General features: G+C 45.2%; 1 protein-coding gene across 1 annotated transcript in view; it reads left to right on the top strand.

Moving 5' to 3' along the window:
* Window positions 1-17,632, top strand: part of NBN (nibrin) — a 298,561-nt gene that overhangs the window by 69,033 nt on the left and 211,896 nt on the right. Inside the window, exon 6 of the mRNA XM_029591629.1 lies at window positions 10,374-10,491. Coding sequence (XP_029447489.1) covers window positions 10,374-10,491 — 118 coding nt within the window. The remainder of the gene's footprint in view (window positions 1-10,373; window positions 10,492-17,632) is intronic.

Below are 17,632 nucleotides of genomic sequence, written 5' to 3'. Positions count from 1 at the left end.
ACGAGTCGCTCAGACAAATAGCGATTCGGGTTATGGTTTGAAATCACTGTAATTGAAATTGGGCCATATATGCCTTGACCGGTAAAAAGAAGGATATCTTGTAAAAACTAAAAATTGCAAAAGAAAAAGAGAAACAAGAAAGAATCAATACGCATATAAATTGATTTGTTATTGAATACCGGATGGTATGTGTTTCCGTACACACAGGCTGCAGATGATTGAAAAGACCGGACGGCTCAGTGAGGTTTTCCTGAGCACGTTGACTTTGGCTTGCTGATGCAGTCCTGTTTCTCAATAATATTTTGATGTGTTTATGGCACTACGAATATGAATTGTTGAACACATTACTTTGGCAAATGGTAGATGACAAGTAATGGATAAACAAACATACTGTTTAATAAGTACAACTTTTTTTTTTTTTTTGCAACCTAAGAAAGTGGACAGCCACTATGGTTTTGAAATAGGTTCTGCTATTTTAAAGTCTAACGAGGAATCTGCTGCCGACTGCTGGTCCAAACAATAGTGGGAAGTAAAAGTATGTATGGAAGACCAGGTTGCTGCTATGCAGTTGTCCTGGATTGGTACTCCTTTTATATGTGCAATGGAAGTTGCAGTTGCTCTGATTTGATGGGCCTTAACTGGGCCAGCAAGAGGCATCGCTGTTGTAGAATAACAATATTGGATACAAGCTGTCAGCTAGTTAGAAACAGTTTGCTTCAAAACTGGTTGACCTGGATTGTTTGGATTAAAAGAAACAAACAATTGTGATGAATGTCTAATTGTTTCAGTAGTATTCTTGTAATAAGCTAGGGCTCTTTTACAATCGAGGGTATGAAGTAGCTTTTGTCGATCGATAGAATGTGGTTTTGGGCTAAAAACAGGTAAGGATATTGTCTCATTCAAGTGAAAAGCCGAAACCAACTTTGGTAGAAAAGAAGGATGAGTTCACAAGACTACTTTATCATGATGAAACTGAAGATATGGAAAATCGACAAGCGCTTGGATTTCGCTTACTCGTTGTTAGGTTTCGGCTCCTGAGAAAGGAGGAGTTAGCAATCTGTTATGCTTTGGCTCCTGTGGAAGGGAGGAGTTAGCAAACTGTCTACTCCTCAAGAAGGGAGGAGTTAGCAATCTGTAATGAATCTGCTCCTGTGGAAGGAGGAGTTAGCAATCTGAAATGCTCAGCTCCTGTAGAGGGAGTAGTAAAAAATCTGTTAGGGTTTAGACTGTGGAGTAGGAATCTGTTGCTGAAGACTCCTGGTGGAGAAGGAGTAGCAATCTGTTACCAGCGGAGTGCTTGGAGAGGGCACTCAGCTATAGAGGAATGTAGATAGGTGGATCCTTGGGCCGATGGCAGATGACTGTGCTCCCAGGAGGATATCCTGAGAGGGACCACCGGCTAGGCTTGGGTACGGAGACAGACACAGATAATTATTTTATTAGATAGGATAGTAGAACCACCAGAGGTGGCAGTAGTGAGCTGATATGCCCGGCAGGGCTGAAGTCCCTCAGGTACTGGAACAGCGATCTCAGGGTTGAGCTGTAGAGAAACTATAGATAGTGAGTAGACAGGGTATGCTGTGTTCATAGCCAGAACTAGATGACAAAACTCACATAAGGTCTTTAGGAAGCTCAGTAGCTGGAAAGGGTTAGGCCCTCGAGGAGTGAGTACCTGGTTCCAGGGAAAGCTCTGAGAGAGTGATGGTAACTCACAAATGTCTGTATCTGCGATAGCTTCCAGGCAGTAGAGAATCTTCAGAATGTTCAGGAACATGGGCCCTCGAGGAGCGAGTACCGGTTCCTTTCTGTAATCTGAAATAAAAGAGAGCAAGGCCCCCGAGGAGCGGGTACCCCTGGTAAGTCCGAGGAGGCAGAGTAGCTTGGGAGTAAAGCTGAAGCAATCCCCCTTGCTAACTCGATTTGTTAGCGAATACTGAGACCTTTTATATTGGAAGCGGATGACGTCATCTCAGGGGATGCCCCGAGGTTCGCGCCCTTGCTGGTACATCAATCGGAGCGCGCACCCTACGTCATCAGGAACATGGCGGATCCGCAGCGTCGTGCCAGTCCGGGGACACTGGAGGGAGAAGGCAAGAAGACGCCGCGGCAGCTAACTGTCCATCAGACCCAGAGGGAGTCGCCACAGAGGTAAAGAGGGGGGAGTGAGGGCGTCGAGCAGCGACGGCCGCAACACTCGTCTCACAGAAGTGATCGCTACTAGGAAAAGAACTTTCCATGTTAGGAATTTGAGTGAAGAAGTTGACATGGGGTTCAAATGGTAGATTCATCAATGCTTCCAGAACAACATTGATGTCCCAAGGCACTATTGGTTTTTTAATTGGCAGGTGAAGATGTAGTAAACCTTTCATAAATCTGGATATCAAAGGATGAGAGGAGATGGAGCCATCTTTCTCCCAATGGTGATAAGCCGCAATAGCACTGAGGTGAACTCTAATGGATGTGACTGCTAGTCCTAAGAGGGATAAAGTATGCAAATAAGCCAGCAATGATGCTAGTGAACAAGAAAAAGGGTCGACCTTTTGGAAGGCACACCATGCAGAGTATCTTCTCCATTTGAAGGCGTAGCTACGTCTTGTAGATGGTTTTCTTGCTGCAACGAGAATGTCTGTAATTCCAGACGAGAGATCTAATGAGTTCAGTAGTTGCAGTTCAATTTCCATGCTGACAAATGAAGGGAGGCTTGCATTGGGTGTATTAAGTTTCCCCCGTCTTCTGAAAGGAGGAGTGGGTCCTTTGGCAGTGGTATTGGGGGCTGTACAAACAGACGAAGAAGATAGGCAATACCATAGCTGTCTTGGCCACGCAGGTGCTATGAGGATCGTCCGCTTTGTCTGTTATACATTTCTGGATTGTGAGCAAGATTAGCGGAATTGGAGGAAAGGCATATAGAAGACCCTTGTCCCACAGAAGCAGGAGTGCATCCTGCGACATCCTGTACCTGCTGGGAAGCAGAGAGCACATTTTTTTGACCTTTCGGTTTTCTTCCATCACAAAGAGGTCTATGTCTGGAGTTCCCCTACATCGCAAAGATTTTGTTTGCGTCCATCTGATTGAGCGACCACTCGTGAGGGTGGAAAACCCTGCTGAGTTTGTCTGCTCTGGTATTTGCTAATCCTGGCAGGTAGGATGCTTGAAGGAAGATATTGTTGTGTTCGCCCACTCTCAAATTTGAACTGCCTCCTTGCAAAGAATCAAGGAACCAGATCCGCCTTTTTGTTTATATAAAACATCACTACCTGATTGTCTGTGTGGATCATCAGAGATTTCCCTTTTATCCATGTTTGGAATGCGAGAAGGGAATTCTTTATTGCCCTTAGTTCTAACAAATTTATTTGAAAGTTTTGCTTGGTTGCGGACCAAAGTCCCTGAGTTTCTAGATGGAGGAGACATGCTCCCTATCCTGTCGTTGAAGCATCCGTAGTAAGAATCAGCTGATGAGGGAGGTGTTGAAATGAGCTCCCTTCTTTCAGGACAGATGGTTGAAGCCACCATCAGATATCTTTCTTCATGGATTTTGTAATTTGTACCTTGTACGACATCGGTTGAGTGAGTTGGTTCCATTGGGACTTTAGGCCCCATTGGAGACGTCTGATGTGGTCGGGTATTTTGAACTAAATGTATTGCCGCAGCCATGTGACCTAATAGGACCATTACTTGGCGAGCTGGAACTTTTTCTTGATGTAACAGAGATTGAGCTAGGGATCGTAACGTTTGGATTCTTTCTGAAAATAGAAAGGCTCTGGAAACTGGAGTTTGGATTATGGCCCCTATGAATTGAATGTTTTGGATTGGATGAAGTTGAGATTTTTCGTAGTTTATTATCCAACCTAGGTCATTCAGACAGGAGTGTGCGTTCTATGTGCGTCTGTAGTAAGTGGGCATCGTGGGATACAATCAACCAGTCATCTAAATAAGGAAATATGTTTATGCCCTGTTTGTGTAAGTGTGCCACAACAACAGCAAGACATTTTGTGAAGACTCTTGGAGCTGAGGAGAGACCAAAGGGAAGCACTTGGTACTGGTAGTGTTGACTTGCCACCTGAAAACAGAGGTATTGCCAACAGTGTTTGTGGATTGGGATGTGAGTGTACGCATCCTTTAGATCAGTGGTCCCCAACCCTGTCCTGGGGGCCCATCAGCCAGTCGGGTTTTCAAGAACTCCACACTGAATATGCATGAGAGAAAATTTGCATGCACTGTCTTCATAATATGCAAATTTTCTCTCATGCATATTCATTGTGGATATTTGTTGAGTGCTCGAAGATCCAAAATTGGGCGAAGACCCTCTGACTTCTTGGGAATGAGGAAGTATTGGGAATAAAACCCATTGCCCAATTGATTGGAAGGCACTGACCGGATAGCCTTCTGTTGAAGGAGGAATGAAATTTCCTTCAGGAGCGATGGTACTTGCATCGATGGAGTGTTGTGATGAACGAGATGAGGTAAAGCTGGCATGGAGTTGAAACGTAGGCAGTATTCCTGTCGTATAATACTCAGTACCCATTGGTCCGTGGTGATGTGGATCCACTGGGAATGGAACAAAGATAGTCTTCCTCCTACACATGCTACGGTTGTGGCAGGTGAACCTAAAAGGATTGTTTAGGTGGTTGTTGAGTAGTCTGAGGTTTTTGTGGCCTCTGGGGTCTCTGACACGGTCTTTGTCCTTGCATCTGAGATTGAGACCGCTGTTGTTGGAAAGGTTGCAGTCTATAGTTGGATTGGTAGGGTTGATAGTAGCGGTATGGTCGGCGGTAGTAGTAGCCTCTTTTATATTGCGGAAAATAATGTCCGGAAGTAGACGGCGTGTCTGAAGGAGCCCTCAAAGATTGAACTGCAATGTTTTGATCTTTAATTAAAGATACGACCTCCTGAAGTTTGTCTCCAAACAGGTTGTCCGGTCTACATGGCAAATTATCTAGACGGTCGTGGACATCGTCACGTATACTGCTAGCTCGAAGCCATGCCAGGCGTCTAGCCGAGATTGCGATTGCTGAAATGTCAAATGTTTCATATGAAGTTCGTAACAAGTGTCGTAGACCTTCTTGTAAGTCCAGGAATGGTTGAGGCAAGGAAGAGTCTCCTTGTGAGGTATGTAGCAAAGGTTGTAGTTTTTGCGTACAGTTAAATAGATATTGGATGATATAAAATTGATGATGATTAATGCGAGAATTAAGCATTGAATTTTGGTAGATCTTTTTTGCAAAATCATCCAGCAACCTATTGTCTTTTCCTGGGGGAGCATTGGAGAAGAGCCTGTTCTTCTTGGCTTTTTTCAACGCTGATTCTACTACTATTGATGTATGCGGGAGTTGAACATACGAGTAGTAGGATGTCTTTTGCATTCTATATTTCAAATCCAGTTTTTTGGAGACTGAGGTGAGAAGTAGTGGGGTATCCCAAGATTTATCCATCAGGCCCTCTAAAATCTGATGTGGAGGTAGAACCGTGGGTTCAGAAGGCACATCCAGTATCTGTAAAATTCCCATGACCTCCGATCTTGGGTCTGGGAGTTTGTGAGTCTCAATATTCAGAGCTAAACCCAGATTCTCCAGGAATTTTAGCGTAAGTTAGATCCTCAGGAGGTGACGTTGGCTGAGGTAACTCTTGTGGAGGGTCAGAAGGGATACCAGTTGAACTTCCTGGACATGATAGTGGAGAGAATACCAGAGAAGCCATGTGTGTGGATAAGATAGGAGAATTAGAATGCGTCGGAGACGGCAGGTTTGGAGGTAAAGAAGGAGAGACACGTGGTGGTGTAAGATCTTGAGAATCCTGTGGAAGGATATTTGGATCCTGGGGTAAACCTTGGGAAAAAAGTGTGCAATAAAGAAGTTATTTGCGACATCGTTTCTTCAGCCGTAAGGCGAGAAGGATGGTCAAGCGGTCTTGTGGATTTCTTGAGACGTTTGACCGGTGGTTTTGTCAATGGAGATGTTGGCATCCTTTTAGAATGTGGAGAGCGAGGGAGTATATCTGGTGAGGTGTCCCAATCTCCAGCTGGTTCATCAATTATTATGTCAGACAAGACTGAGAATGGAGAGTGGTGGTCTCCATGTCTGGAAGTGGAGAGGTGTGTGGTAGATTTGGTGGAAGACGAAGCCCCAGAATGTGGTATAATATGCTTCATCTTTGATGTTGATTTTCTTGGTTTTTCAAGTAGCTGAGAGACTGACTTCTGTGTTTTTGAAGAAGTATGGGTGTTTTTTTTGACTCCTATGAATAGAATGCGTCGTAGATTTGTCAAATGCGTTGTGTTCCTTTTAGTTACGTCGAGATGCTTCATAAGATCCCTTGGCGCGTTGAGATGCAAAGTCTTCGCTGTCAACGGAGTCGACGCATACGTTGAAGGCATCGGACGAGATGAAGCAAGTCGATTGGACGCAGATGTTGTTGACGCATGTGTCATGGTGGAGCCGGCGCTTGACACAATCTGCATAGTAGACGACGCAGGCTGCAGCGCACGGCCTTCAGAGTCCAAGTGTGTGCGCTGAGTGGTCCCGGACCGGAGTTTTTTCTTACCCAGGGAGGATTTAGTTGATCTTCCATCCTTCGGAGAGGGGGCATCAGAGTGCCTCAGCCTCCATTTTTTCTTTTCGTTGTCTCCTCACTCGCGGGGACAATTTTCCACAGTCCCTGCATGTAGTTTGATCATGGTCGGGACCGAGGCATAAGTAGCAGTAATTATGCCCGCCGGTCACGACATGATTTTGCCGCAGGAGCAGTATTTGAATCCCGGGCTTTTCGGCATTTTCTTTTGATTTTTTTTTTTTTTAAGTGAAGTTTTGTCTTCTGAGGTGATGAAAGAGAGAGATTAGGTCCACACGTCCATGCAGTACCGTGGAAAACAAAAACTGAGGCAGGCTCGAAGAGCGCAGGAAGTCGTGCTCATGCGCACTTCAAAGCTCTTCGAGCTTAGAGAGAAAGCTCCCCCTCCATGACGTTATGGATGACGCCACCCACTATGCATGGCTAAATGCCCTGCTTATCGACGGAAAAAGTTTTTGATAGGGTTAATTGGGAGTTTAAGTTTTTAAAGAGATTGGGGGTGGAGGAACAATTTTGTGGAGGGCTACAGAAACTATACACATTACTGGAAGCTGCTGTGAAGGTTAATGAGGTACACTCAAATATTTTTGAGCTTGGGAGTAGTACGATGCAGGGATGCCCTTTGTCACTCTTACTTTTTGCTTTGGTATTGGAGTCTAGCCATTAAGGAGTAATACATATATCAAAGGAATCAGTATTATGTTGGGGAGGGGGTGGATACACAATTGCTGTCTTTGCTGACAATGTGATTTTCAGTGGGCCCGATATTCAAACGGCAGATAGCTGGATAAGTAATATATAGTGGCTGCTGACTATCCAGGTAAAATTAGAGGCTGCTAGATAGCTGGATACGTCACTTATTTTTTTAGCCAGAGAAATATTGGGCAGGCAATGGACAAATCGGGGTGGCGCTACTTAGCTGGCTAATCTATCCAGCTAAGTAGTGATATTGATACTTAGCCAGATAAGTCTAGACCTACTATTGAGCATGTCTAGACTTAGCCAGATAACATCCAGCTAAATAAGGTTTGTGAGTTGATATTCAGTGGCATATCCTTGTAACTTAGCCAGATAAATGTTATCCGGCTAATAGGGTCATTCATCAAAATGCATTATGGCAATAACGCACACGATAACGCATTAACGCATGCATTAACGCATGCATTAATGCCATAACACATACAATAAGAACAACGCACAGCACGAATGCAAATTTTTGGGAGGGGCAGGATCAGGGAGGAGTTTGGGCGGCATTTAGTAAAATGAGGGGCATTATCGCACTGTACGATATCATAATTCATGCTATCACATGGTTTTAACGCCTGAAATGGTCATAACACAATTCACGATAAATTTTTTGAATTGCATTTTGGCCATTTCTGGGCTTGGGAAGAGGAGTGGAGGGGAGAGAGAGAGAGAGCCTCCGGGGAGGGCCTCACAGTGTGCAACTGTTTATATCTCTATAGGAGGGCCATCTAATAGGCCGAGGTGAGGTGTTGGTGGTTTAGGGCTTAGGGGCCAGTTTCAAGCTAGGGTGAGAGAACATAGTAGAAATTTCATCTTTGTGAGACTTTCCTTGCTCCAAATGACATCAAATCTTTACTGAGGTGTACTGTGCGTGTTCGTAAGTCTTACTTTACATGAAAAACTGGCCCCTAAATCCTAAAGTACTACCTCACCTCGACCTATTAGATGGTCCTCCTATAGAGATATACATATTTGACTAATATGAAGGCCTTGTATATAGGCGTGCTCTCTTTCTCTCTCTCGCTCTCCTCCCCGCACACGATGCGAAAAACCAAAAAAATAGGGATTATCGCAGGGTGCGCTACGTTTACTGCACCATGTGAAGTGGTAAGTTACCGTATGGTGTGGTAACGCTAAAATTTCCCTGAAAAGTCCCCTATTTTTTAACACGGGCGTTATTAACCCATTATTAATGTATTTTGTTGAATCGAGGAGGAAGTTATTTACCATTTTGCTTTTAAATATCTACCCAAGTATGTATAATCCATTATTGTCTTTTTCTATACTAGTTCAGGAAATGCAAATATATGGAAGAGTAGCAGGCTTTAGGGTTTCTCTGAATAAATGAGAGCTGCTGAATATCAGCACGGAGGAGGTAGTGAGGCTGCAGGAAAACTTTGCATTTAAATGGGCTAAAATGTACATCAAATATTTAGGGACTAAAATAGGGGCGGATTACAAGAAGCTGTTTTGATATAATTATATAACCATTGATTCACTCTTTATCTAAAGACCTGGAAGAATGGGCAAAATATAATCTTTCTTGGCTAGGCTGTGTTGCAACGATTAAAATGACAGTTTTATCTAGGTTTTATTGCTGTATTTTGACATTGTTGATACACATCTCAATCAAGGAGTTAAATCAAAAAACGTTTTATCTGGGAAAGGTGAAACCCCCCCCCCCTTAAGTATCCAGGAGTACTCTATATCAAAGTAGGGGGCAGGGAGGGTTGGGAGTTCCAGACTTTAAAATCTATTACTGGGCCTCCTAAATGAGGGCAGTTAGGGTATGGCAATCAGTTACTAAAATACAAACAATGGGTAAAAATAGAACAGACGTTTCTGGAGGAAATTCCATCTTGGAGCTATACTTGGTTGTCTATATCCAAACATTTTCAAACAGTTAAGGATCATTTCATATTTAATTCAGTACCTATGTTGGAGAAGGTTCAGACTAAGCTCATATGAAAGGGGGGGTTACAGCTGTTTGGAAACTCCTTAATTTACCTTATTGGAATCAATGGGAGTTGAGGGATTTCAAACAATGGGAGAGAAAAGGTTTGCGTACAATAGGATGGTTGTTGGAACAAGGTTATTTTTGGAATTTAGCTGTGCTAAAAGAAGATAAGTTACAGGACTTGGATTTTTATAGTTATTTACAACTAAAACATTTTTGGAGCAAAAAGATATCAAGACAGTCTTAGAGATAAAAAATGCCTTTTGAAGTTTTTAATATAGTAAGGCAATTAAGACGATGGCCTAACTTTCTGGGCTGTTTAGATTGCTAGTCCCTGAGGCACCTGAGAAATTTTAAACACGAGGTAGCATGGGATAAGGAGTTAGAGGAAGAGATTTTTAAGGATACATGGGAGAAGACTAGGCTCTGGGTATCAAGAACTTTTATTTTCAGCATTTGACTGAAAATAGATATAAGGTCTACATATAGATGGTACCGAACTCTTACTAGGATAAGGATATTGAAGGTTCATAATATGAATACTACCCTTGCAATAAATGGGGAAGATAAGTAGATAAGTTGGGGGGGGGGAGAGGAAGGAAGGGGAGGGACGACTAAAAGGATGGGCCTTGCGCATAGTTTTTACTATACGTGCAACTACTTATTGTGTTCAGGTTTATCATTCATGTACCTTCCATGTGTTGTACTATGTGTTTTGGATTAATAAATATAAAATTTATAAAAAAGAAACATTATTTATAATTCTCTGCAGCTACAAACATTTTAAGAATCTTTTCAGGGTCACAAATAATATAACTGTTTTTAACTCATGTATCATCATAAGCATAGAAGTTACATTATTACCAAGGGTCTCTGATCATGCATTCCTTAGTTTATTTTTATGTGTGGAAAAATACTTTTTATATAGCCATTGTCCTTTCCTGGCTCTTTCTGGTATGTTTTGCCATTGTAGTGTAGGAAATGAATTACTTTGCCCAGGCATCCTGAGTACTCATCATGTCCCTCATAACTGAAAACTCTTTCTGAAATGTGACATGTGTTGAAGACTACAGTTGTAATTTTTTTATATCCTTTTTTGCAGTTTTTATCCTCCTGTTGATGAACCTGCTATCAACTCTGAAACTTTAGATCTCTCTGGGCGTCAGGAAAGAAGAAACATCTTCAGGGGGAAATCTATCTTATTTCTAAATGCTAAACAGGTAATTGGGGCTGATTCTGTAGATGTCATGTCTACCTTAGTATTGCAATCTCAAGAGATTTGAAAGTGCTAATATGTAGGTTTTTATGGCTCAGCATACATAAGTATTCAGCACAGTTTTTGAAGAGAAATATTTCTCAGCCTGGTTGTGTTGCATAGGACTTGTAGCTAGAGAGAGAATGATGTCTTGGATTGCAGGATCATAATCCAGAAAAGCTATCGCATGTCTAGTTTGTTTTTTTTTCGGGGGGCAGGCTTATTTTGTAGTGCAATTTGAAAAACCTGGGAAATAGTTGATAGTCATACCAGGCTAGGCGTCACGCGTCGAAGGAGCGCGACAAAGGGGCCTGCCCCTTTGAGCGCCCCTTCGAGCAGCCCTGTCAGACAGCCCAGAAGGATTTTGTGACTGTGTCCAGGCAATATCTAACCCTTTGCATGCATTGCCATTGCTTTTGCCACGCACCATTTCCGGAAATTGCAGCTAAGCTCCCGGATGACCAGCCCAAGCAAATCTAGGCTAAACAGTAATACCGGTGAAGTATCTAAGACCAACCATTCTCAAATGGCATTCTGAATTTATGAATGATATATCCTTGAATTGTATCCCATCCCTTACTGCTAAATATGTATACTACCTAATCCTCTGTACCATTCCTATCCTCCCTTCCCTTACGAAAGTTAGATTAACAACTTAACTGCGCCTTCCTAAGACCTATCATGCTAGTCTTGCTATTCATTACAACATTAGCTGTTTTATAAATTGCATATTTTTGGTGCCTTATGTTTTGCATTCATACCGGTACTCTTACCTGTGTTTTGCATCTGGTTGGTTTGCTTTCATTCCTGTACTCGCCTAACCCTGCTACTAGCTTTACGCTGTAGTGCAACAATGCCTCCTTTTCTCGGAGATTGCGCCTTAACATATCAAACAGAAGTCCACCCATATGTTTCCCTCTCATCCACTTTTCAAACCACACACCACAAAACCCCTCACAAAAACAGAAGACTCATCCCTATACACACCATCACTCGCACTCAAGCTATCAGCCTCTCTCTCATTTCCATTATCCTTTTCAACGCACAATCTCTGCAAAAGAAAACCCATCTTCTACAAGACATTCTCACTGATTCTAATCCAGAAATATGCGCTGTCACTGAAACCTGGTTCAAACAACATGACACTCCCCTCATCAATCAATTACCCTTAGATATCTATGATGTTTTCTCAATACCGAGGAAGAAGAAGAGAGGAGGCGGCTTACTCCTGGCTGTAAAAAAGGACCTCCAACTTTTGTCCCATAAATGTGACATCCCATATCAATACGAAATTGGCTTCTTCAAATCAAAATCACTCCAACTGTGTCTCATTTATACCCCCCCTGGTCTCCTAGAGAAAGATTCACCTGACGTACCCATGATCCTCCTAGGAGATTTTAATTTACACGTGGATACCTCACCACAATCCCCTGCCTGTGAAGCTTTCCTTTCTTCACTCGAAGCTATGGGCTTCCAACAGATAGTGAACTCTCCCACACACAAAGCTGGCCACACCCTTGATCTGATTTTTATCAACTCCCACATCAGCATAACCAATCCTCCATTATGTATGGCAGTACCATGGTCTGATCACTCCTTAATCAAGACTAAACTTACACTTCCTCAAAGCCCGATTTCCGCGCCCCGTCAGCCCATATCTTTCAAATTTCGTAAATCCTGCGATGTAGAGACCATCACACTAGCATGCTCAGACATAGACAAGCAAATTGACCTATCATCCCCAGATAATGCATTCTCCTCCTGGGTTAACCTCACCCTCAGCATTGCCAATGAATATTGCCCCCTAATAACAAAAACTGTCAACCCCAACCGTAAAAATAGGAAACCCTGGTACACGCCTGTCCTCAGAAATCTTAAAATCCAACTCAGAGCTGCGGAAAGGTCATGGCGCAAACACCAATCCCCCGCAACCAAAACTCTCTACTATCAACGTATGCACGAATATAGAAATTCCATCCTGCAATCTAAACGGGAATACTACGCCAAAAAAATAAATGGTCTGCAATATAACCCCAAGGCTCTTTTCGCTATGGTTGCTGACCTGACTTCTCCCACACACACGCAACAACTGGCTAACTCCTCTAAAAATCGTTGCAACGAGTTAGCACAATTTTTTAAAAACAAGGTATCTTCCATCACGGCACAATTCTCGCACAACAACCTCAACATCTGTCTTCCCAATATCAACTCTCCAGTCTCCCTCTCCTCTTTTGAATCCTCGTCCTCCCTAGAAGTAGAGAACATACTAAAGAAAATGAAACCCTCAACACATCCTTCTGAAACCATCCCCTCCAAACTCCTACTATCTATACACAATGTGATCGCCAAACCTCTTTCAAATATTCTCAACTGTTCTCTAGAGCAGCGCTTCTCAACCGGTGTGTCGCGACACACTAGTGTGTCGCCAAACACCGCCAGGTGTGTCGCGTCTCCCGGTGTCCCACTACCCCGTTCTACTTTCCTTTTGCCTTTTTCCAGCACACGCGGGCCAATTGGAAGCCTTCGTTCTTCCTACCCCCATTACACAATGGGAAGCCTCCTTCATTCTGCCTGCCCCCGCGCAGGCCAATCGGAAGCCTCCTCCCTACCAGTGGGAGTAGGAAGAAGGGAGGAAGCCTTTGATTGGCCGGTGAGGCAGGCAGGGAGGAATTTTGAACTCTGACGAAGCAAGATTGCGCAATGAAGAGGAAACCCGACCCCCGACGAAGCAAAGCCGCCATGGGAGCCCATTCCCATGGCGGCGAAGAGGAGACCTGACCCCGACAAAGCAAGGCCGCCACAGCCTGTGGCGGCGAAGAGGAAACCCGACCGAGGCCACCACGGGAGCCCATTCCCGCGGTGGCGAAAAAAGAAGGCCCGCCGGAGTAAAGCCGCGGCGGAACTGGAGCCCATCCCTGCAGCGAAGGAAGAAGAAGTTTTTGGTGAGAGCGGGTGCGTCTGTGTGTGTGGATGAGTGCCTGGGTGAGAGCGGGTGCGTCTGTGTGTGTGGATGAGTGCCTGGGTGAGAGCGGGTGCGTCTGTGTGTGTGGATGAGTGCCTGGGTGAGAGCGGGTGCGTCTGTGTGCGTGAATGAGTGCCTGGGTGAGAGCGGGTGCGTCTGTGTGCGTGGATGAGTGCCTGGGTGAGAGCGGGTGCGTCTGTGTGCGTGGATGAGTGCCTGGGTGAGAGCGGGTGCGTCTGTGTGTGTGGATGAGTGCCTGGGTGAGAGCGGGTGCGTCTGTGTGCGTGGATGAGTGCCTGGGTGAGAGCGGGTGCGTCTGTGTGCGTGAATGAGTGCCTGGGTGAGAGCGGGTGCGTCTGTGTGCGTGAATGAGTGCCTGGGTGAGAGCGGGTGCGTCTGTGTGCGTGAATGAGTGCCTGGGTGAGAGCGGGTGCGTCTGTGTGCGTGAATGAGTGCCTGGGTGAGAGCGGGTGCGTCTGTGTGTGTGGATGAGTGCCTGGGTGAGAGCGAGTGCGTCTGTGTGTGTGAATGAGTGCCTGGGTGAGAGCGGGTGCGTCTGTGCGTGGATGAGTGCCTGGGTGAGAGCGGGTGCGTCTGTGCGTGGATGAGTGCCTGGGTGAGAGCGGGTGCGTCTGTGTGCGTGAATGAGTGCCTGGGTGAGAGCGGGTGCGACTGTGTGCGTGAATGAGTGCCTGGGTGAGAGTGGGTGCGTCTGTGTGCGTGGATGAGTGGCTGGGTGAGAGCGGGTGCGTCTGTGTGCGTGAATGAGTGCCTGGGTGAGAGCGGGTGCGTCTGTGTGTGTGGATGAGTGCCTGGGTGAGAGCGGGTACGTCTGTGTGTGTGGATGAGTGCCTGGGTGAGAGCGGGTGCGTCTGTGTGTGTGAATGAGTGCCTGGGTGAGAGCGGGTGCGTCTGTGTGTGTGGATGAGTGCCTGGGTGAGAGCGGGTGCGTCTGTGTGTGTGAATGAGTGCCTGGGTGAGAGCGGGTGCGACTGTGTGTGTGAATGAGTGCCTGGGTGAGAGCGGGTGCGTCTGTGTGTGTGAATGAGTGCCTGGGTGAGAGCGGGTGCGTCTGTGTGTGTGGATGAGTGCCTGGGTGAGAGCGGGTGCGTCTGTGCGTGGATGAGTGCCTGGGTGAGAGCGGGTGCGTCTGTGTGTGTGAATGAGTGCCTGGGTGAGAGCGGTTGCGACTGTGTGCGTGAATGAGTGCCTGGGTGAGAGCGGGTGCGACTGTGTGCATGAATGAGTGCCTGGGTGAGAGCGGGTGCGTCTGTGTGTGTGAATGAGTGCCTGGGTGAGAGCGGGTGCGTCTGTGTGTGAATGAGTGCCTGGCTGAAAGCTGGTGTGAATGGGTGCCTGGGTGAGAGGTGGTGTGTGTGGGTGTGAATGGGTGCCTGGGTGAGAGGTGGTGTGTGTGGGTGTGAATGGGTGCCTGGGTGAGAGCTGGTGTGTCTGTGTGTGAATGGGTGCCTGGTTGAGAGCTGGTGTGAATGGAAGCCTGGGTGAGAACTGGTGTGAATGGGTGCCTGGGTGAGAGCTGGGGTGTCTGTGTGTGAATGAGTGCCTGGGTGAGAGCTGGGGTGTCTGTGTGTGAATGAGAGCCTGGGTGAGAGCTGGTGTGTGTGGGTGTGAATGGGTGCTTGGGTGAGAGGTGGTGTGTGTGGGTGTGAATGGGTGCTTGGGTGAGAGCTGGTGTGTGTGGGTGTGAATGGAAGCCTGGGTGAGAGCTGGTGTGGGTGTGAGAGCATTTGTGTGTGATTGAGAGCTTGTATATAAGAGACCATGAGTGTGATTGAGAGAGAGACTGGTCAGGGAGGTGAGAGAGACCGAGACTGTTCGTGGGGTCTAATTGGAGTTATGTGTGTGAGTGACTGGTTGTGGGCGCTAAGGAAGAGGACTGTGAGGACAGAGCTTCAGCAGCCCTTGCTGCTTCCTGTGAGTGCTATTGGCCTGGAAGGGAAAGGAGTAGGAGAGTTGCTGGAGAGGGTAAGAAAAGGTGGCTTTTTAAATTTATTTTTCTTGATTGCCATTTTAATTATTGGGTATTATGCGATGTCTGCTGTTTTGAAATATTTTATTGATATTTGGACATGTTTTAATAATTTTTATGAGTTTTTAATTGTTGGATATTCTGTTCAGCAGCTGTTTTGTAACATTTTTAGTAAAGCTTTACAATTATTTCTGTGTGGGGCGCTATAGCAGCTTGGCTTATTCTGTTTTCCCAATAGGAAATGTATTAGTGTTTAGGGCCTGGTTTAATAGTTGTATTCCTTAGATAGGGTTGTTACTGGTTGAGTGTGTTCCATAATACAGGTGTATCTTTGTGCGGGTTAGTTTGTGTGCATTATTGCAGATCCTGGGACTATGTTAGGTGCTACATTTCTCTTTCCATTTCTCTAGGTTTGCACTGCATGCAGAGTGGCTTTTTTGGTTTTCCATTCCAGTTTCTGTCTCCATATTTATAATGTGTGGTCTTTCTGTACTTGGTGAAGGTCAGTTCTGGGTGTGTGACAGAGGTGAGATATTTTACTAGCATGTAGGCTTTTGTATCAATCTTATTTGTTGTGTTTTCTCAATAGGATATGCATTAGTGGTAAATTACTGTCTTTTCATAAGAAGGGCTATTGTGCCTGGTAGTAAAGGGAGTTTGTTTTGCTTTTACTGAGATGTCATCAGAACCAGAATATCTTTTTTTGTATGGCGAGTTGTACAGGGTAATGCCCTAGATCTGCTCTGCACTCATTGCGGGGGGTTGAGGGGATTCCTGTGGATGCAGAGTGCATGTTTACATTTAGCCCCGTGACGGTCACATGCTCAGTGTGTCACGCATGTGAGAACCATCTGTCAGGTGTGTCCCGGCCAAAAAAAGGTTGAGAACCACTGCTCTAGAGCATGGCATTGTCCCTAATTTTCTTAAACAAGCAATAGTGAAACCGCTACTCAAAAAACCGAATCTTGACCCCGCCACACTTTCTAATTACAGACCGGTGTCCAACCTACCCCTCCTAGCTAAAGTTCTTGAAAAGCTAGTTTATTCACGCCTCTCCGATCACCTTGAACAAAACACATCCTCCCTTCCACCCAATATGGTTTCAGGAAGCATTTAAGTACTGAAACATTGCTCCTCTCCCTACACGATACTCTTATCAGAGGAACCGACTCAGGATCCTCCTATCTGATCGCCATGCTTGACATCTCGGCTGCTTTCGACACAGTCAATCACGATGTCCTACTCAACATCCTCAGAAGTATTGGGATCACTGGCAATGCCTTCGCCTGGATTCAATCGTATCTCCAAAATCGCTTTTTTACTGTCCTAGTTGACAACTATGAATCTGATCCCATCAGTCTTCCCCAAGGTGTGCCCCAAGGTTCTTCACTCTCCTCGACGCTATTTAATATATACATGATTCCCCTTACCACGCTTCTCACTAATCTGCACATCAAGCATTTTATTTATGCTGACGATGTGCAACTCATCTTCCCTTTCTCTGACTCTATCCAAACTGCTTTACAAAACTGGGAATCCTGTCTTTCCTCCATCAACCAACTCCTAAAGGACATGCACCTAGCTCTAAACTCCAACAAGACTGAGCTATTAATCATATCTAATAGGCAACCGCTCCCAGACATCCCACTTGCTTACTCGTCTACCAACTTCCCATCACACACACGTAATTTAGGAGTCATTATTGATAATCACCTTTCTTTTAAACCATTCATTAAATCCATCATAAAGGATTGCTATTTTAAGCTACAAACGATAAAGAAACTCAGACCCCTACTACACTTCACTGATTTCTGCACAGTACTCCAGTCTATTATTTTATCGAAAATTGTCTATTGCAATGCACTCTTCCTTGGCATTCCCGCAACACACACTAAGCCATTACAACTCCTACAAAATGCCGCCGCTCGGATACTGTCAAAACACAAAGAAAAGAGATCACATCACTCCCACACTTATCAAACTACACTGGCTCCCTATACAGTCACGAATTCTATATAAAACTCTATCTATCATACACAAGAGTCTATTAAATTCCAACCTCAACTGGCTTAATCCCCCCCTCCTACCTCGCACCTCCAAGAGACCTACCCGCCCAGGCCCTCCAGGAGCCTTTTCTCTTGCCGGCCCCACCAT

Source organism: Rhinatrema bivittatum, chromosome 2 (assembly GCF_901001135.1).
Source record: "Rhinatrema bivittatum chromosome 2, aRhiBiv1.1, whole genome shotgun sequence".
In the NCBI taxonomy this organism is placed as follows: domain Eukaryota; kingdom Metazoa; phylum Chordata; class Amphibia; order Gymnophiona; family Rhinatrematidae; genus Rhinatrema; species Rhinatrema bivittatum.
Note: the sequence above shows the minus strand (reverse complement) of the source record. Positions and strands in the feature narration are given on the sequence as shown.